We start from the raw sequence: 22,375 nt of genomic DNA on the forward strand, positions 1-22,375 counted from the left end.
GCGGAATGCTCCGGAGTGCCGTGAGAAAGGGTAATAGTTATTGATGTGGGTAATAATATGATGGTTGTGCTGCAGACATACCGAATAAAAAAGAAAATATGAAATATAAATATATTCCGTGTGTTCGATATATATGTATATGCGTGTATATATAATATATATAAAAACAGTACAGAATAATAATTATAATAATAATAATGATAATGATAATAATAATAATAATAATAATAATAATAATAATAATAGAATAATAAACGGTAGTCTTTTATAATAGTAATAATAATTATAATAATTTATAAGTATGAATAAGTAAAAATTTACTCGTGACTGGTCTGTATGGCCTCCTTGAAGTTAGTACTCCACTTCCAGCCATACTAAAAAATTAATATTATTTTCACTATCTGTTAGGTTGTAACATTTGCTCATATTTTTTTTTCTTAGTTTTTACTCTAATCTCTCTGGTATACAGAGCTCTTTTTTCATGTATGATATAAGCTTGCGACAACCCGCGTCGCTTGCGATTCTGTTGCAATTAGAAAAAAAAAAAAAAGAAAAGAATCAGATGCGGAGAGAAAGAGAAAGCTTCGGCAAGAAAGGGAGCCTCTCTCCCGCTTCGCTTCTTATCGGAAACGAGACGGTAGTCTGCTCGTCATTCGCAACGACAAGGATCGGCATTGCTGATCAAACAGTCGTCGATTCGGTCGAATTATACGCGACGTCTGTAAGAGATAAAAAAAAGATAAAAAAAAGAGAGAGGGAGCGAGAAGACTCGTCGCGACGCAGATTTTCCGTCGTTATACCACAACTAACACTCATGAATGATCTGACAAAACATCGTGATCGGCGTCGTCGAAGAGGAGGATCGTAAAAAAAGCGATCTGCGCTCTATGCCACCGAAGCGATCTCGCGGCCCTTCACCTTGCGCTCTTTGTGCAAATAAAAACTCTCTGTTACCTCTACCTCTACGCTTCCATTATATTCTGTTTCTGTTTCTATGTAATTCTGTATCGTTGATCGTTTGATATCGTTCGCGTTGCGAGGCGAGACGCAAAGCGCAAGATGCGAGGCTGCAAAATCGCTTTCGTGGGATAGTAAGGCGATATTCGCTGTAATCCTGAAGGTAGTTAAAGCAACGCGACGTTTAGGCGAACGTTGCATTGCAACTCTTCAAGCAATCTTCGAATCGCTCTCGAAACGAATGAATGACGATGAGAAAGAGAGGAAGAGAGAGAGAAATATAAAAGATAAAGAAAAAGAGAGAGAAAGAGTGTGAGAAAGAGGGGGAGGGAGAAAGAAAAGCTCGAGACAGCCGATCCGAGCGATTCGATTCTTCCGATACTCATGAACGATAAGCATCGACGGCTACGAATGTTTTGTCACACCATGCGCTAAATGTATAAAAGTTATCTATACTATCGGGACACAGCAAACACTGAAAATATTGGTTTGGTGGGTAAGGACGATGGGGTCCATATCACAGAGACAGAGAGAGAGAAAGAGAGAGAGAAAGATAAAGAGATAGATAGATAGAGAGAGTAAAAAAGAAAGAGTAAGAGAGAGAGAGAGAGAGAATTGTAGGAGAATTGCACATTTTATTTCCGCCGAATACTTTTGTGCGATACTGAACTGTCGGCTCAAAAAAAAAAAAAAAAAAAAAAAACTTCGGAGAAGGGAGAAACGCGCGAGCTCGCGAAAAGAGGAAAGAGAGGTAGAGAAAAATAGAGAAAAAAAAAAGAAAAAAAGAGGCAAAGATAGAGAGAGAAGGAGAGAGAGAGAGAGAGAGAGAGAGAGAGAGCCATCGATTTCGTTTATGCGGTTACAGCATTCTTTTTTACTCCCCAGAGGATAGTGCTTAGCGAAGAAAATAGCAAGAAAAGACTCGATGATGTTTCACACGTAGAAAATGGAGATGTTGGCATTCCCTGGATAAGGATGAGCGGCGTCGGCCGCCGTCGACCTGTTCGCTAGTGGAACGCAACGCGTGGCAGCGATCCTCGTGCAAAGTTTTGTAAAAAATGACAGTCCGCGTCGACTGATGTCTTCGCGATTAAAAAGCAGATCAAAGTAAAGAATTAATCTCGACTTGGAAGGAGCGATTTAATTGGAAAGTGGAGGAGACGCGCGTTTTTTCAGGAAGTCAAGTGCTTTGTTGAGTAAATAGTAGAGCTAGTCCCAAAGTTCATCAGTCGTTTGTACACGACGATAGAGCTGTCTGATAGCGTATACTTGTTTGGGACGGGTATTTTTTAGCACTAATATAATCTTCAAATGTGAGAGAATTGTGATCTGCTAGTATTACTTACGAAGAAACAAATTAGTATCAAATTAATCATTGTTTCACAAGGTGTGGGAGAAAATTTAAAGAGTAGATGATAAAAAATAAGAAAAAAAATTAGAATAATAAAATTGCACAATTAAAGCTATATTTTTTAATTATAAATGTTTAGACATTCACGTGCTTTAAACACTTTTTACGTGAATATTTAAGTATTCATAATAATAAAATTTCAGTGGACGCTTCGTTTTTTAATCATAATGTTTAAATGTTCATGCTTTATGCACTTTTACGTAAATATTTAAACATTTATAATTAAAAAACGAAGCTTTAATCACAAATTTATTATTCTAGATTTTTGTCTTACTTCATTAACTAGAATTACTGTTTAAATTTTTTTCCACCTGTTGCTAAACATTTTGAATGAGCGAAAATATTCAATTTTCTTTAGAAAGTTTGATAATCTCAAATTTCAATAGAACGTTATATTTTTATTTCAATGTTATAATAATCATTAACACATGATTATTTTCATAATACTAGTATTAAAAGCTTTTAGTTCTGATTTAAAAATACTGTTACTTCCCATTTGATATTTTTTCCTCTCAATTTATGGAAATTATTATTGAATAAAGATGAATATATTTTTCTTGACGAAACTATATAAAATTTTTTCACATAAACAAGTTGTGTCTGTTTAAGATTAAGAAATTCTTTAAAAAAGATTTTATATTCTATACAGGATGAGCAAAAAGTCGAATAAAATATTTCGAAAACAAGACATTAGAATTATATTATATAATTTTCTTTTAATGTGCTTTCTGTAATTATTCAATGAAAATATTTAGATAGTATTAAATTCATAAAAATATTAGATCAAGCTAACAAAAAATCAATAGTTTACGTGATGTTTTATATTTTATGTCAAAATATACCATAATAAAATATATATGTATATCTCGTAAACTATACATTTTTCGATAATTTTATCTTAATACTTTTACAATAGTTAGAAAAATTATATTTTATGTAAAACAAAAGAATCATAGTTTCATTTAAAAAAATAACGTTCATATAACACTGAAAAATTAATTTTATTTTTCTCTCTCCAGATCATACAAACTTTTGTATGAAACATTTTTTCTCAAATGGGTTACTTATATGTCGTTAAATAGACATAACTTGCTTAAAAATTTTATATAAAAAAAAAATTTCTTTTCATACAGAAAATGTTCTCATTATTCAATAATAATTTTTCTGAATTAACATAAAAAAAATATCGGATAGGAAATACAATATCTTCAAATTGAGAATTAAAATTTTTTAATATTATTATTATCAAAACAATTATATTGCGCTCATTAGATAAATATTGAAACGTTGAAATAAAAATATATAATATTGCTAAAAATTAAAATTATCAACTTGTTTACAGATTTATATTGTTGCTTATATATGAAACAATGATTACGTTAAATAAAACTTGTCGCTAACTTTTTTTCTGTGTAAGTAGCACTAGTATTTAGCAACGTCATTTTTCTTTCAAGTGTTATGCCAACTATTGACATTTGTAAAAGCATTTCTAGTTATTTCGGTACTGCCCGGTCGTCGGATTCTATTTTTTTCCCGAATAAAAGATGAGCGATGAGTCATTCCTTTGTCAATATTAAGATACGCATCATTAACATATGCGAGTGACATGTGCTATTATACGGCGTACGTAAAGAGGCAGAGGCGATCGTTTCTTGGTAAGAAGGTTTACATCAGATTTCGTACTGTCAATGCGATGGTGAGGTGCGGAATAAAGCGAGCGATAGCCGAGGAGCATAGGAAAATGGAAACTGCGGGTCTTTGTTCTTAGTCGGAAGATCGAAGACAGGAGAAGGCTTTTTGTGACACTTAACAATAATCCACTGTCAAATTTTCCAAAAAGAAAAACTCTTGAACTCACATGGCGCAATTTTGAAATTGCATTTGAATGGAAGATTTAATTTTCACTTTCGCGTTTATTGATGTTAGAGAAGCGATAATAACGGAACTGTGCATAATTTTGCAACTGCACTCTATTTTATTTGCTGTATTATCTATGACAAATTGGATAATTCGTAGTAGAGGCAAATTTTATGAATAAATATTCTAATAAAGAAAATTTTTTATTTCACGCATTTCATCAATGAAATTACTTTAAGATAAAAAAAAATTTAGTTTTAAAATCACATCGGAATTCTCGACGTCACGTTGGCAACATAAGTGTTGCCAAATTTTGAGACATTTTAATAATATGGCTATTCGTACTATTGACTAATTAATAAATTTCTTGTTATTAATTTCGCGTAGAATACGTGTGCCAATTTTTAATCGTAAATATATTTCCGCCGATTCGATAGCCGCCCCTGTCTGTCTGACTATGCCATTATTGTTCTACTTACTCTTTAAAACTACGGATAAAGTATTACTTTAAACTAATCCTAGAGCTTTAGTCACGAATTTAATGCAGCTAGGTTTACTGAGTTATTCTTTTTTTTAATATCTTTTTCAATGCGTTGCTTCGCGAATAACATGACGAACCGATGTAATTGAGCAAATCCAAGTTCAACATTATTAAAGATTGACAGAAATATCTCAAATAAAATTAAGCTGTAAATTTGATCATTTATATTTTACTGCCAATGATAATGTTATTGCTGGCGACAGCACAGTTTACGCATATTAAACTTTCATCGCGGTAGTCGGGTATTTTGGTGGGAATAATATGATGGGACGACTCATACACCTATGATCATCGCACATGCGATGACGCATGTCCAAAATTCGATAATTAATAATCGGGCACAGTCAGACGGACGTCGTGTATATAATGATGATACCTACTTTCGATCTCGCGTATCGCAGCGATTTATATGTGTGTATGCCAATGCCATTTATGATCGGCGTGTCACACAAATAAAAATCAATGCTGAGGAAAATAGTTGAATTAAAAAATATTTATTTAAAGGATGTGCTGTTTTTTTTTTACTTCAGCCTTAATTTCTATTTTGCACTCTTAAGATATAAAAAATAGAGAAATAGTAAATAAACAATAAAAAAATAGAGAAAACCTTATTATCCACGGCACATCAAAATGTAAAATAAATGTTTTATTTCAAGTAAATATTAACGTTAACTATTTTTGCTTTCTTTACATGTGTACTATACAAAATTCTTCAAAATAATATTTTTTTATATATATATCCTTTAAATAAAACTTTTTATAGAATTTATTTCAATATTTTTCCGCAGCACTGGTTAAAATAAATATTACTGTACGTATATACAATATGACGTATACGACGTATGCATGTGTATACGTAGAAAGAGAGGCGAGTATTTTACGTATAATGTTGTAATTATAGACATATTTATATATTGTGTACCAGAACAAAACTCTATATCACTCGTTGCATGCGCTTGTTAGCAATAATGAGGATACGGGGGTAAGCGGTGGTCGGATATAGTTTCTTTGCAAAATACCATACCGATTTACTTATGTGGGGACAAGAAAGATCTACGAAAGCGTGGAGAGTGGTCTCGTCGACTCTACTTGTTCAGTACAGATAGCAGATATTGCCGCCGTGTGAGACAGTGTTCGGTGACGAGTTCGCAGAGGTGAACAAGAAGCTGCTCCGATGGGCACAGTCGTGTTCTATAGTTTTTTCGTGAGTCAATCTTTCATTGAAATGTGCATTTTTACGTTTTCTTACGCTTTGTTATACTATGTATAAAAAATAGTAAACAAAAATTTGTCAATACGTCGAAATCGAAAAGTTATCTTATTACAATCGTTTTTTTTTTTTTAATAATTACGTAAGATAAATAATTATCTCACATTTGACGTGAAATTTTAGTAGTTACAACAGTACATGTTTATGCAAATGTCAAGGTTCCAGAAGAAATGCTTTATTTTCCAAAAAAAGGTTCTTTTTTAATTAATGAAATGTTCGTAATACACTAGAAATTAATGTTTTATGTAAATATGAATATGAGTTAGATAAATTAAAAACTTTTGAGACCAATACTATTTATTGTAATTTATATATGAAGAAAAATCAGATATCTGTTTAAAATGTTACAAAACTATTGATCTCTCATTATTAATAATTGTAACATATAATAATTACTGTATCAAAGAAAAAATTTCCATTGCTTTGTGTAGGTTTGTTTAAACTTAATAATTTTTATTTTTCATCTACAATACCAAATTAATCAAATTAGCTATCTAAATAATAAATACATAACTATAAGACGTTGTTTGTCACAATTCCTCAAACTACATAGTTCAAAGTAACTAAATTTCATAAAACTTTTACAGAAATTTAATACTAGCACAGAAGATTTATTTAACGATTAATTACTATGACTATTAAAAGCAGTATATGCCGTTTGTTAGTACTTTTAATATTCAAAATAAGTAATTATTCACTAACCAAATAAATACTGCCAGAACTAAATTTCTCTAAAGAAAGAATCTGTTTAAAAATTCTGTTAACAATAAGAAATAAAAAATTGTCTCTATATGAGTAACACACAAAATATACGTTTCTTGATTTTTAATGGCACATAATTCGAAAATTGATTAATTAGAATTGACATTTTTCCTAAAAAACAACCCAACAAAACAAGTGAATCGTGTCTTCAACATAGACATTTATTTTTTATTTTGTAAATATATAAATGTCTATGGTCTTCAATCATTTTCCAACTACATTCAATAATAATATTACACTAATCACTAATTACGAGCTTGGAAAATATGATGCATTCCTTCTGGAACACGTCGCGCCCATAATAGGGCCGTTAAGTCCGACGCGACGTGCCCATCTCCTAACGAAAGCGATTACCAATATTTCGATCCATCACACGTATCAGAGTGTGCGTGTGCCGTGCCACTCGCGATAAAGTGTGCCACACGACAAAATGTGCACGCAACGAGAAGGAGGGATTATATATGCACGTAGGAAGCTCATAGGATCTCTTGTTTTCAGCATACGATCGCGCGTCGGAAGGCGCGACCCTCTCTCGAGCGTTTCTCGAACGCGTCTCTCCCGCGTGGCGGGACAACATCCTCCGACGAAATATAGCGTCGTCGTCCGCGAAACAATAGTACCTCAATTACGCGTGTACACTCAGCGGAGTAGAGGGAGGTCTTTCCGCAACCAGGATGACGACACGAGAAATTTCTCTCTCGTTCGAGACCGCCCCGAGACTCTAATCGAGAATTAGCGATTCGCGAATTCCCGCGATGAGCGTCCCATCTTCCCGCGATGTCTTCCCGATTCTTCTTTTTCTTCTTCCTCGAGGAAGAAAGAGAGAGAGACAGAAACAGAGAGAGAAAGAGAGAAAGAGAGAGAGAGAGAGAAGAGGCCGGGACGAAAGAACGTGGATACGGATGTTCAAGCGTGACACGAGGATAGAGGAGAACTCGAGGGGATACCTCATGCAACGGGTACCTTTTCGGTATCGGGAACAGGTGCGTTTTATTGAGGATCGCGACTGCAAAGAAAAAATCGGAGCGGGAGATCGGTAGGAGGATTTGGATCTCGATAGAAGGTAGAGATAGAGAGATAGAGAGAGAGAGAAAGAGAGATAGAGAGAGAGATAGAGAAGAGAGCGAGCGAGCGAGCGAGCGAGCGGGGCCAATGGAGCGGTTACCTTGGATTGCTGTGCCGTCGTCGGTGTTATAGGCGGCGTGTCCTCGGCATCTACGCTCGCTGCGTTTGGTAATCGCTGCTCTTGCACCGACGCCAAGCTAAGCGGGGGAACAGAAACTGAGTTTCGTCAGTAGAACAAATCTGCTGGACCTAATTTATCTACTTTTCTAAATCTGCTAAAGCGGTTGATATACAAAATTTTATGTAATATAAAATGAATATGCTACAAAATAACACACAAATATTATATAAAAAATTAACACTTTAACAAATGTGAAAGCATATTTCTTCAGTAAAATATTTATAATATGTCAAATTAATCACATGTTTTTTTAGTTTAGAATTTACGTTTTAAAACTGCATTATTTTTATATTATTCTTTTACCCATAAATTTTAACACTAAACAACGTTGAATATCAATTTGATACAAATGTAACATTTTCATAAATTGTAAAAGCACATTTCTTCAATAACAATGACATTTATAATATGTAAAATTAACATATATTTAATGAAAAATTGACGTTTTAAAACTGTATCACTTTTATGTTGTATTGTTAAATATCAATTTAACACAACATGTAAATAACACAATTACAATATGTTAAAGTAGCAGTCGGATATTTTAAAAATTCAACATAAAAACTTTATAAAAATTTTCAAAAAAAGACTAACGTAAAATCCTTTTTATTCTAATGGCAGAAAAAGTACACATTGAAATCTTGCAATTTGCTAACAAAATGCTACCATTAAAAAATTTAATTGAGACTCTAAAGTAGGGTACTTTAAAGTTTATTGAATTAATTTAAGAAATTTAGATTCTGCATTTAATAGGGTTTACTTCCGTAAATGCAAAAATCTTAAGATATATTGATGTATTGATGAAAGATATATTGATTGCTATTTATATCGATTGCTAAAAAAAAAGTACAATTTACTGATTGAAGAATAGAGCTATCTTTAAAAAATTTAACTACAGAACTTGAATACAATTACATCCTCCAAGTTTTGTTAAATTAATTAAAAAACTCTAAAACTTGCGTCGATAAACTGTACAATAGTTTTATTTCTTCATAACGTTTTTGTTTTTTTTTCTTCATAACGTTTTTTTGATAAACTTGTCATAAATAAACTAATTACGTGAAGGAATACTTTAAACGTTGTTTGTTGTGAAATTTGTTTCAAAAATCTGCATTTGATAATTTTTTTAATGTCGTAAAGAAAACGCAAGAATGTTCGATCGTAATTTTCAATCGCGCCTTGAAAAACTTGGCAGTCCTATTGAACTAGAATTGGCTAATAAAATAAAAAGCCGTACCGTTTGAGCGTCACGAGGGTGCCGGTGAGTTTCTTGCAACGTCTTAACGCGGATTCCAGTCGTTCGGGTTCTTCCTTCAGGAACTTCTCCTCGCGTACCACCTTTTCCATTTCGGAGCTCAGCAGACCCTTCATACCCTCTTGCAAATTTGGGAACCGTACTTTCAGGTCGGCCACGGTTTTGCTGAAAAATAAAATTATTCTGCAAAATTATCCCGCATTTTTGTTGTCGCCTGTTAATTTTAACGTGACTTATTCTATTCTTGCGAATTTTCTATATTATCGCCGATAAAGAGAAGACGTTCAAGACAGGTATTATTTTTTTTTCAAAACAATGAAATGAAGAAAAACATTGGTCTTTTCCCTTCTTTTCCAAAAAAATACGGAATGACTGTAATAATCTGACATTAATTTTATTAATTTTTCGGAAAAACACAGAATTCTTTTTTTTGTTTTTTTACACAAAATATAAAAAAACAAAATGTAAAAACAAAAGCAGGTTTTAATAATGATTACTTACTTGAGTTTTTATATGTGAAAAAAATCATGAAAAACCATTGACGTAGAGAACAATAAAGAGGATAATCTTAAAAGAAAAAAACTTTAAAAAAATACGCTCCTTAAATATAAAGCAGTAAAATCATACTGATTACAGTACTACATAAAAAAACAAAACGGTTCTGCTGAAGTATCTAAAAATTTACCTGGAAAACTTTACCCTTAGAAAATAATTTTGCTAGACCAGCAAATTCATTACGTGGTGGTTGGACGTAGTGGTTGAATACGATGATGAATGTTGCAAAAAGTTTCGATATTTCGACAATCAGTTTGTGAACATCATACATAACTGATTGAAACAATTATAAAAGTAGCGCTTATAACTATATCAATCTATAAATAATATAAATATAGACTATTCACTGTCTTTCTAATGAATAATACATTAATTTCGAGAATGACAAGGAAACAATTAAGAAAAAAATTGTTTTTTTTTGCCCAATTTTTTGGACTAAGAACACCAGTCAAAACTAGATCATCTGTAAAAATCTAACGCCGCATGTTAACTAACGTGAGCGGTAACGGTGACGTTCTCTGCTCAAGTGATATCGAACGCGCGCGTAGCTTACCTGGATTTACTCAATATCAAAGCCATGTTCTCCACATCCGACATATTGACACGCGTCTTTCTATTGATCACGTTACCGCGAAGCTCCTCCACGGTGCTCTCTAGCTCGCTGAAATTCGCAAACGTCTCGTTTACGTTTCTTTGTGCACTGTGTCTTTTAGCGTGTCGTCTCTAGGGAGACGGTGGATACTTACGTGAGATCTTTTTCCAGCCTTATCATCTCTTGCTTGTAGAGATCCTCCTCGCGGCTCAGTCGGATCTTCTCCGTGTCCCCGGCCGTCCAAGCCGCGTCCCCTCCTGATAATAGCATTGCCCTGCGACAATAATCAATCATAAGCAACGTATTTCCTTTAATAAAATATTGTCGAAAGAAAGTGTGTGTTTTAATTTGATTATATATTATATCATTTATTATATAAGAATTGTTAAAGCGCGTATATTTGCTTTAATAATATTTATATTATAAAATATTACAGTAATATTTGTATGAAGCTGGTGTCGCGCACTTTTTATTTACTCTATACATATTTTTGGTATATTATATAAATATATCGTTTTTATATTTTGGTAATGCACAAACAATAAAGATTCCTTTTTATGCGTTTGCTTCATCCATTTTTTCCCGTTTATATCAAAAGCTTTTATAAAATATTTCAAAAGTTGTTTCAATTAAATTCCGCGGTATTTTCGGACAATGTGCGTAATAATGCTGTGTATTAAAGATAAAAGAAACAGAATATTTTTTAGTAGTATAAAACATTAATTTATTCTAAAAACTATTGAAATAAAAAGTGATTATATTGAAAAAAAAAACGATTGTTTCATTTTATCGCTTCTTTTATGTTCTCGGGCCGAAAACTTTTGGACCTTCTACGTATATTGTACTTTGTACAATTGAAGAATTTCCTGCAAAACCAAACAAGTCCAAAAAGTCAAACTTTCAGGAAACAAAGGAAACCTCATCGTCCAATCGATCGACATCGTTCATTGTGTAAATATCGTAATTTTTTCTAAACATAAAAGTATAAGAACAAAATTGTAAGCTTCAATTAATATTTTGACAACTTTACAAAAAAATCCTCTAGATTGTTTGGTTTTCGTAAAAATGTTACACATTTATCACTTATTTAGCCTATGATATTTTATATTTATCTTTTCTTACAATATTAATAATGATAAAAATGAAGAAGAAAATATTATTTAAAATATAAAATAACATTTTTTTCTCTTTTTATTTACAAACTTTACAAATTGCTTTTAACAAAACGTCCTTTTATATTTCTTTTTGTATAAATAATATAATTTTTCTTCGGACTTATAATAGATATAAAAACAAAGACTTTTGACTTTGACAACACGTAGGACAATCTATTCCTATACAAAAACTTAACTTCAATTGCCTTTCGTTACTTAAAAACCAAAGTAAACTACCGAAGTAAATATGTCTATATAATCTAAATAATAGAACTTTTATATTATTTAACTTTTTTCAGTCTACGATTGAACAAGACCAAGTAAGGTTAAAATATATATTGTAATTTTGAAAAAAATTTTTATTAAAAATATAAATAATGGTCAACTAATATTATATTAAGCGCTACCGTCCTTACTAAATTACTCGTAGCCTTTATTTAATTATTATGATATTTATATTTACGAATTTGATTAATATTTTAAGGATCCATTAAAAAATATAAAATAAAAGCCTTCGGATTTGCTTCTTTTTATTGCGGGAATTTTATACTTACTGCCAATTTACATTTATATTTCTCATTTTCTATTTGGTTTATTTTTAGCGGGAGCAAATTGTTCACGATACGACGCTACTGAATCAGCGCCATAATCAAGATTAAAAAAAAATGGACTTAGGTTTTTGCAGGAAAAACCCTTCAATTATAATGTCACGTCAGCTTTAATTTGTTCAATTAATTGCGAGGGTGCGTTCATACCTGATCGTGATAAACGTGTCCTTGATAGTCTCGCGCACTGAGTGGGCTTGGGCCTGCGACATGCGCCTCAAGTTTCTCACTTCCTGCCTGAGGTCCTTCGCCTTTTTCTGGAGACCCCTCAGTTGGTTGTACATCTCTGGCGTAAGCGCCAGATCCCTGTACACGTACTGACCACCGGCCACCAACGCAACCGGTTTTGGCGGCGGTGTCGGCTTGTGCCTGTCTCTCTCTGCAATCGTTCATTCAAACGCGTAAGAGAGCGTGTTACTTGCGCGATCACTCGCGATTTTTGCGCGAACATTTAAGGGATTTAAGCTCGCACGGCACCGCTCGTTCTTTCGTGCGAGAGCCTTCGAAGCGTACGTCTGGAACCGGGGATGTCGTACTGCGCGGCCACGAGCGCCCTTCGAGTTCGAACCTCTTTGCGAATAATGTCGAAACGTTCGAAAGAGTATTGAAAAAAATAACTAAAACTCAATGTAACTTTAAACTCGATTTAATTTATTTCTTTTATCTTTTTCTAATGTTTAGAATTAAAAAATGATGAAAAGTAAGTTAAACCGAGTTTAAAGTTAAATTACATTTGTGCAAACCCCTAAATGAGCTTAAATGAGAGAAATCGAGGACAGTACGTTTTATTTCACTAGATATATTCGATTTTCAGACGTGATTAATCGTGAAACAACTTCCGATTAACACATTCCGTGCCGCAATGTGAGCAATTTTACAATAGGTGGATTTGTCCACCACGCCACATGGATCACCGGCAATCCAGTTTATTATATTTAAATAAAATGTATCTCATAATGATTTCATTAAATTTACAAAGATTAAAAAAAAACAGCAACTTGATATACCAATATTACATCGTACATTATAATTATGAATCCAACCATGATATCCAAAAATATTTTATAATTACGTTTTTTTTTACAATCACAAAATATCAAAACTACTGTTGTTTTCTAAAATACAAAAAAATAAATAAAAAAAAATTAAAAAATTTGAAAAATAAAGAAATTTCTAATTTTATAATTTGATATTTTTTTATATCAAATTTGAAAAATTTACGATGGAAGATATATTGAATGGTAGTATAAGTATATTATAAAAATATTTGTGATTAAGTCAAATTTGTTATAAGCTATATTGAATTTAATACAATCAACATATTAGTAATAAAGGATGAGTAAAAATCCTTCAAGATTGTTGCTAATCAATTCACGGAATTACCGACATTTGAATTTTCTTCGAATTAATTTTACAGAATTAAAAATCCTCTTACGTGTTCAGGTGCAGACGAAAATAAGTACCAGGAGTCTCAACTTAAGCTTAAGAACGAAAAAAGTAAAAAAATAAAAAAATTACTGCTGCATAAGATTTTTTTCATTTTTTTCGTTTATAAGTTAAATCTCCCGCTATTTAATTCTTGTGTGCACTAAATATGTAAAAGGGTTTTCAATTTCATAAAGCTAATTCGAAGAAAATTTGAACTCGTTATGTCGATAATTCCGTCACTTTAGCGTTCTCTAAAGCATTCAAATTCACAAAGTGATTACACATTTAAAATATAAGCTGGATTTAATTAACTTATTGGAAATATGTGAACAGAAGGTCCAGTGTAAATCGCCGATAATTCACGCGGCACGAAATGTGCTAATCGGAATGACGAAATTTGCCTTTCTCGTATTTCTCTCACAATCAGACCCGGGAGGCATCCCGGGCGTTTCACCGTGTTGAGTTTGCGAAGGGAATGAAACGCGGCTGCCGCTGATTGCTGTCGTGGCGGATAAACGATTCGTCGGCGGCCGGTTCCTCAATCAGCTGATTAAATTTGACGTTCGCCACTCGTACGCGCCGCTTGATCGACGCCTCGTCATAACGGCTTCGCACGATAGAAGAGCGGGACCCGGTAATGAGAGGACAAGGAACGGTTAAAGGGGTCGGCGACACAACACAATTTTACTGTCACTTTTATTTACCGCGGTTTTATTGGATGGATGACGAAAGGCACGGCAGGAAGAGCGGAAGAAGGAGACAACGGATGACCTAACTGGCGGATCGAAAGTGTCGTCGAAAGTGTTCCAAGCGGAAGGGCCGTGTACGCGTGTGCGTGTTGTATCTCTGCGTGTAATGCGTACACCCCCTTCGTGACGTATCTTGCTGAGCGCTCCGCAAACGTTCCTCCACAATAACATAATTATCTACGCGAACGCAGACGTCGCTTGCTGTGATCGCAGTGATATTTTCACCGGCGATCAAATTAAGTCGCGCGAACGTAATGGTACGCTTGAAAATTAATTTCCTTTTGCTCAATGTGCGCGCGATTTAATTGAGCTTTCCGACAGCGCTCCCCGCTGCGTAAACACATGCACAAATTTTCCCGTGTATCCGATAAACGTAGAATAGATGCACACCGGTTTCTACGATGAAGATGATATAACAAAACGTGTGGATCTTCTTGCCTCTTTTTATTTAACATTCTGATAAAAATTTTGTTATGTAAAAATATATATATGAAATTATATATGAAATACATTCATATATTTTTTCGTTCTCTTGTATAATCTTTCTGTTTGTATATGGAAAAAATAATAAAAGAAATAATGAAAAAATAATTAGAGAAATGAGTTCTTATTGATTTTTTTTACAAAAAGTAAAATTTTAATTAGATTCTATAATGTTCTATATATAATTATTTAATCTCTAAATCGGAATCAGTAAAATCTTATTTATTGCATTTGGGATGCTATATAATATACATATAACTGTGAACATTATTTTACATATGGGGGAAATGCTTTATGCGTATTATAACTGTAAACATCAGTGAGTATTCACTGTCTTTCAATAATTTTAAAAAAGTAGTACTTCTATTGGAATCAATGTATTATCACGGAAGAACATATCGAAGTGCATATGTTATTGATTAATATATTATAAGTATAGCACTGAAATCAAATCACTGCCTCTTGATGAATAATACTAATGATAATAATTGATTCCGATTTAGAAAATGTATAATTTTACATTTATTGTAATTATTATATTTATAGTTCTAGAAGAGTAATTTTTTCTTATTATCTCAAATTTTGCTTTTTATAAAATAATCAAAAGTACCATTTTAAATATTTCTTTTTCTTATTATTTTTCTTATATATTCGGACAGAGATTATACAAGAGAGTGAAAGCATATGTGGATATATTTTATATTTTATGTATTTACACACGGAGAGAATTTTCTCCTAAAATTCACCCTGAAAATATCATGATAGTCCTAAAACAACAACGTATTTCAAAGAATTTGCTCATATTTACAACACATATGTTATATTTCAACGCAGTAAAATATAAAATGTTTTATAATTTTTACTAAACTGTTAAATGTCAATAATTTTATAACACACACATGTTAGACAGATATAAATTACTTGTTTTAAATAGAAGAAATGCCAAATAGAGATAAACACATACAATATTTTATATAAATTTTATAATATATTATGATATTTTTAAGAACTTATAGCAAATTTGATTAGACGCACTAGTACGAATTAGTGTACATTAAAATCGTCCTATACAAATTGATTTAAAGATAAATAATATGTGATGCTATATTTACACTCAAGTTGGATTAGTGTACAGATATAATATTGCACCACTGCAATTTTTATTGCACTATTGCAAAGTCCAATCAAATTTAAAATAATAATTTAAAATAATAATAATAAGTTAAAATAATAATTTTACTATGCAGTATAATAATTGGCGGATATACTTTTGTATGTGCGTTTGTAAAATGCGTTATAAACAGTCAGAATGTTGTTAAGATAAAAAAAACTAATGCATAATTGCATTACCTTTACCCATGTATAGCATTTGTCATCTTACCCACAGTGTTTATTTATTTATTAAATAAAAAATGTTGCATTATAAAAATTAAAAAATATGAATACGTTATTGTATACGTTTTTAATCATACAATATTGTGATCTCATAGAGAAAATGAAAATATTTACTATAATTATATCATTTCCTATGAACAAACACCAAGAAGTTACGTATAGGTGCTTCCAAAACACATTTCTTATTATATCATTCACTCTCGAGGGCAGATTGAAATCAAACTACCACAAATTACTTATGATCAACTAAAGACTCTAATGAATTAAGCATCGGTTTGTCATTTGTTATTAACTTGTAAAAATTAACAATTTGTCCTTTTACCGACTTCGTCATCTTACCCCCTTTTCTCCTACTCTAGAATAAAAGTTTCTTTTTTAAATCGGTATATATATCATAAGAACAAATTTCGTACATAGTTATATATCATTATACAAGAAAACTTTGACTCGTATTGTAAAACAAATTTTGCCTTAAATCCCTTAATGCTGCATGGTAATGTTTATTAATCAGTTTATGAAATATTTTTTGTGCATTTCAAAAATTTCTTTCGTCATAATATTCGATAGGTTGTCAGGTTGTTCCAAGTTTATCATTACACATGGTAAAATTTACAGCGAATTTTGCGACAAAATATAACAAAAAATTCTCTCCGTGTACGTTTTTATACGGTACAATTTCTATCAGAATACAAAAACTAAAGATAAATAAAATCGCAATACTCCGTTAGCTTCTAAATATTTGTGGAGTAAGACAGAAACCGGCCATATGATATTTTTTACGACAAAAACTGGTACCAAACGGTGCCCGAAAAAAAAAAAACGAATTATCTAATAAGCATTTTCAACCGGTGCATTCATTAGGTGCATCTGTCCTACGCGAGACCAAGAAAAAAGAATTTGCGTCGCGATTTCGTACGTCGGATGGTTCGTGAGACAATCCCGAATGAACCGATCCCATGATAAGCGACGTCGCGCGTCCCCGCGGGCAAATAAAAGTACGTCCCCGACAAGATAAATAAAGGATGAATTTACGAGCAGGGTCGGCGGGACGAAAGGGGATGAAGGGGATAAGACGGATGTATCGTGATGTTTTCGAGTGATCGGCGGCGGCAGATATGCAACCGTGACATATCGCTTGTTCTGGAGAACAGAGGAAGCGGAAGAGCAAAAGAGAGAGAGAGAGAGAGAAAGAGATGGGGGCGGGGGAGGAATGAGACGCGAGCGGCACGCGAGCGTCAAACGCGAAGAAATGCATTTGTCGCAAGTGTCCCGTAAAACAATACCGTGAATTGCCTCCTGTCCCCCGCAAACGGTACGCCAAGCGGCCGCGAACGAAGCGTTCGCCAACGCGGTTAATATATGAAGGGCACGTAGAAAAGGGCGCAGTCGAGGGCTTCCTCGACGACCGTGGTCGAACGATACGTAGCTTGGTTTGAAATAAAAAAGACGCGGTGAAAGAGACGGAGACATGTGAATTTCTCATTCGAAATATGAAGTCGCGCGATGATGTTTCGCGGATAATCTTAAAAAGAAACTGAAGAGAGAGAGAGAATTCCCGGAGAGAGTGAGAGAGTAAATAAAATGTTCGCCAGTTACTGAATGTGATTGATATGAAATGCGGAATGTTTTTCAAAGTAAACTTCTGCGAGCTTCTGCGTGTTTCGCATGAAAACATGCGGACGCTATTTGTACGAACGTGGCTCGATTTACCTCGGTTATTTTGTCATCGGCCTGTGCCGTGCAAAAGTTTGCCGTGCAAAAGTTGCGTTTCCGCTCGCATACGGCATACTTTGGGGAAAAAAAAATCGATTTACATGTAAATGAGCGTATTAATTCGTTTAAAAAAACCAGCAACGTCGACGTGCAGGCAATGCTCGTCTCGGCTTTTTATCGAGAGTGGACTTACAATTTTCCGGTGCCCTCCATACACAGTGCCGTCCCAGGAGAGGCGAGGAACAAACGAAAATAAGAAAGGAAGAGAAAGAGCTCGAAAACGACGGAGCGGCGGAAGAAGATTGTACCAAAGACTTGGAGCGACGCTTATGTGAACAACATAGAAATATGGTAGACACAGCGTGACACATAGGGAAGAAGCATAGACACTAGAACTGGAACTATTCGGATAATAACAGCTTCGTTTAAGTACACGTGGTTATTAATTCAGATATATGAAAGAATTTTTATTGATGTAATGTATCGAATGATTTATCGTTTTGGGATTATTGAAATTATTAAATAAGTATAAATAAATATGAAATAAATAATAAGTTGTTTGAAATATTTTAATATCTATGTACTAGAGTATTTATAGTCACTGAATATTTTATCTCAATATAGAAGTTTTCGATGAAATGTAAAATTTACATTATTTTCGTTGAATCACTGTAAAAAGAAAATAGTAAATTTACACAAACAACGGATGTGTAAATTTACTATTAAATTTACAAAAATTATATGATTAGTCTTGTAAATATAAAAAGTCACGTAATTTTACAGATTTTATGTAAATTTACAAAAGATGTAAATTTGTTTTTTACTGTGTAATATTTTAAATAGAAAATTACGGCAGGACATTTTCAACATTTTATGTAATGCAAATTGTTTGTAACATTACGTAATATAACAATAATATTTCATGTATCACTGTAAAATATATATGTATAATGCGATCAGTATTCACCTGCATGCACGAAAATTCCGTCCCGTTTAGCATCATTGTACGCGGGCACAATAATCATTCTATTGTTCAAGCATGTATTAAAAAAATTGAATGTTTAATAATACAAATAATATTGTTACGTTATCATTTCTATAATTTTCCATACATATTTTGCAATCTACTCAATTACAAATCAAGAAATCAATTTGTTCTTGTATATTGCAAATTTACAAACGCGTGAAAATTTACAACTATTACAGCAGGTCTCAAAATTATCTACTGTAATAGATGTAATTTTACACAACATTTTTTTACAGTGAATAATAGAATTTGGGAGATATTCTTAAATATTTCTTAATATTAAAAAAATATTAACATTGTTGAACAGAAAAAAATATTAACAATTAAATAGAAAGGTTTATAAATAAGAGGAACGAGAATATTTCATTAGAAATACAATTCTAAGTATAAATTTTGTTTGAGCTTCATTCATATTGATGAAGATATTGGATTCCTTAAATATGTAAAAATCTACCAAATAGTTCCAGCCCTAACAGAAAGATGGGGAAGTTTTACCTTGAGACGACATCCTCGGCAACGTGGAGGATTTGATCGCCGGTTTCGTGGGTTTTGTGTCCGCTAGTCGTGGTAGGCATTGCAGAATCGAATACGAGAAGGTGTTAGAGATTATTGCGTTAGTATCCGCGTCGGGATCGTTCTTTTTTTTTAAATATAAATATAGTTTTACTTTTATGCAAATTCCCCTCTTACGATTAAATCGAGCTCTTATCACTAATACTATACTCACTAAATACTGAATACGATATTCGTTACTGGGTAATAAAAAGTGGCAAAAACGAATCATCGTAATTTAAATGTAGGCCGCTTGTTTCTAATTATTATCAATTACAACCAACAATTGTTGGTATAATATTAAAAAATTGTACAAGTCGTTGAGCGAAATAATGGCGCGTAAGAAACTAAAATCATATACCAATCTTCATGCATGAACATTCATGTCAGAAACGACGCAATATTTTAAATAAATTTTGGCTTTTTCTTTTCGTATATAAAATCGGAAGAATTAAAATAATATAGATTCTACAATTAATTTATTGCACGTTAATTATTGTATATACGTTAAAAATAACGTAGATTAATTTTAAATTACTTTGATTACGTTTCACAAAATTATTGTATTATTTCGTTCAACGAAATATTGTGGGGATAGAGAAAATTGAAAAAAAAAAAATGTATATCAATCATTGCGATAATTGTTATATAAATCCCATTTGCATTATTTCTAAAGAAGATATGCTGTTAACGTTTGAAGATCGATATTGGGAAAGACACAAGAAGATATGTCATAATTCGCCAGATTCATTACCATATTTAGCATTGTTAATTACGAATTAACAATTCTGTTATGTAAACGTGTAGAGAGAAGAATTACTAAATGAGACCACAAGCAATTATTCGTGTTAATGAGTTGAATCGAAATCAAGCATAAATAGCACGAGAAAGTTTCGCAAGATTTTGAAAGTAGAAATACAAATTCCATTATTATAGGTTCTTTGCTACTTGTGGCAATCTTCAATCGAACTTCAATCGAGAGATGAGATGTACTCTTCAATATTATCCCGTGGCAAAATTACTTTTAATTCCTGTTCATTTCGAAACGGCCAATCATGACACAAAGTTGTATAGTACTTAAATCGCTACAGAGTTTCTTTGGCAAGAAGAGATCGACGTTGTGATCACGACAAATTTTAATTGTAATTTGACCTCCAATACGTACGCAGAGAAGAGAAAGTTTGTCATTTATCCTATAATATTAGTAGAATTTGGAGGACTATAAGACAAATAAAATACCTAAGCTGAATAAGGTCTACTTATATTGTATATATAATTTGATTTTATAAAAACTCTATTAAATAGAGGTAGTAAAAAGTCTATTAAACCTAAAGTTAAATTAGAGTTAAACTAAAGTATTAAGAGCTCTCTATTTTTAAAAATTATAATTTATTTGATTTTTTATAAACTTTATTCAATAAAGTTTTTAAAAAAATAAAATAAATTATAAGCGTCTTATGAGTGTCTTATTCAATTCAGGTGTCCTGTTAAGACTTAAAATTTGCACATGTATTTGACGATCGTTGCAAAACGAGAATTTCTTCTTGCGAATTGTTTCGCGATACTGGCGTTTAGATCGTCTACCACTTCCTTAACGTGATCCGACAACGGTGCGATTCGGTATTCTGGCCTTTACAGCGGTGCTTATAGCATACATTTTGCGATTGTTTCTTTTTTTTTGTTTTTACGTGACGTGCACTAGCCGTTACCTGCATGTTGCGGGGAATGTTGTTTGGGGGAGTTCATGTCTGGTGGCTCGTCACTGAAGGACACTGACTTTTCAAACGACACCGACTTGTCTGCAATAGATGTTAATCAGCGTATTTTCGCGTGGTACATGTGCGTAAGAAGCGTAAGAAGCGTGTACGTGAGTGCGCATTCGGCTGAGACGGATCTCGAGAATGGGGGATGAGACCAGCGCGGGCTTTCGGAATTTTTTTTCTCATTTAGTTGAAACAATCGCACTTTGCTAAATACTCTGTAAAATACATCGAGAAAAATTATCTGATTACATTAACAAGACGTACATGATTGAGTGCACTTTAGTGAAACTATACAGAAAAAAAATTAATATCAAATCAACGATTCATTGTTTCATATACATATAAGCAAGAATATAACATCTTCTTGGAAGAATTTATAATCTTAAACAAATAATTTGCTTAGATGAAGAAAATTTTTCTCTTCGTGTAAGCAAATTATGTCTGTTTAAGATTATAAATTTTTCCAAGAAGATTTTTGTTTATGAAACAACGAAATGTTGATTTAACATTAAATTTTTTTTCTGTGTAAGCAGAATTTCTGGTTGTCATTATAAGACTCAAGATTTTGTAACTGGACAGTAATTTGACAGATTTTGCTATCCGATTTGTAAACACACACATATCGATTGAATTTATCAGGTTTCCAGTACAACAAGTCTCTTTTTTTTTAGTGTAATTAAGCTGAAAGCACGACCTCGTACTCTCCTTCAATTTACTTCATTCGATCCTTTTATCCAATTTACGAGTGTTTTATTTAATGCGATTACGATGTATCGCGATCTCTACTTCTGAGAAGAGCTGTGTACTTTCGCAAATTACCCCTAAAGCCGACGCTGAATATAAACGATCATGAAGGTGACGAGACTTTGGCGTGTGCACCATGCAAACAAAAATCGTAGATGATTGCGGAAAACGTAATGCATTATAAATAACGATACTTTTTTTTTAAGATGACAATTCAGCCCACGGAAAAAGAAATTAACAAAACGATCGCGTGATTTGGACACAGACAAACGGAATGAGGAAAATGATAGAAAAAGACAGCAATCGGGTGAGCGGA

At 32.7% G+C, this 22,375-nt stretch overlaps 1 protein-coding gene across 1 annotated transcript in view; it reads right to left on the minus strand.

The window, feature by feature from the left end:
* LOC105204572 overlaps positions 1-22,375 on the minus strand; it is a 294,782-nt gene that overhangs the window by 15,917 nt on the left and 256,490 nt on the right. The window contains 7 exon segments of the mRNA XM_026132063.2: positions 7,964-8,060; positions 9,282-9,464; positions 10,408-10,515; positions 10,601-10,720; positions 12,356-12,584; positions 19,496-19,558; positions 21,262-21,351. Of these exon segments, the coding sequence (XP_025987848.2) occupies positions 7,964-8,060; positions 9,282-9,464; positions 10,408-10,515; positions 10,601-10,720; positions 12,356-12,584; positions 19,496-19,558; positions 21,262-21,351 (890 nt within the window).

This window comes from Solenopsis invicta, chromosome 3 (assembly GCF_016802725.1).
Source record: "Solenopsis invicta isolate M01_SB chromosome 3, UNIL_Sinv_3.0, whole genome shotgun sequence".
Classification (NCBI taxonomy): domain Eukaryota; kingdom Metazoa; phylum Arthropoda; class Insecta; order Hymenoptera; family Formicidae; genus Solenopsis; species Solenopsis invicta.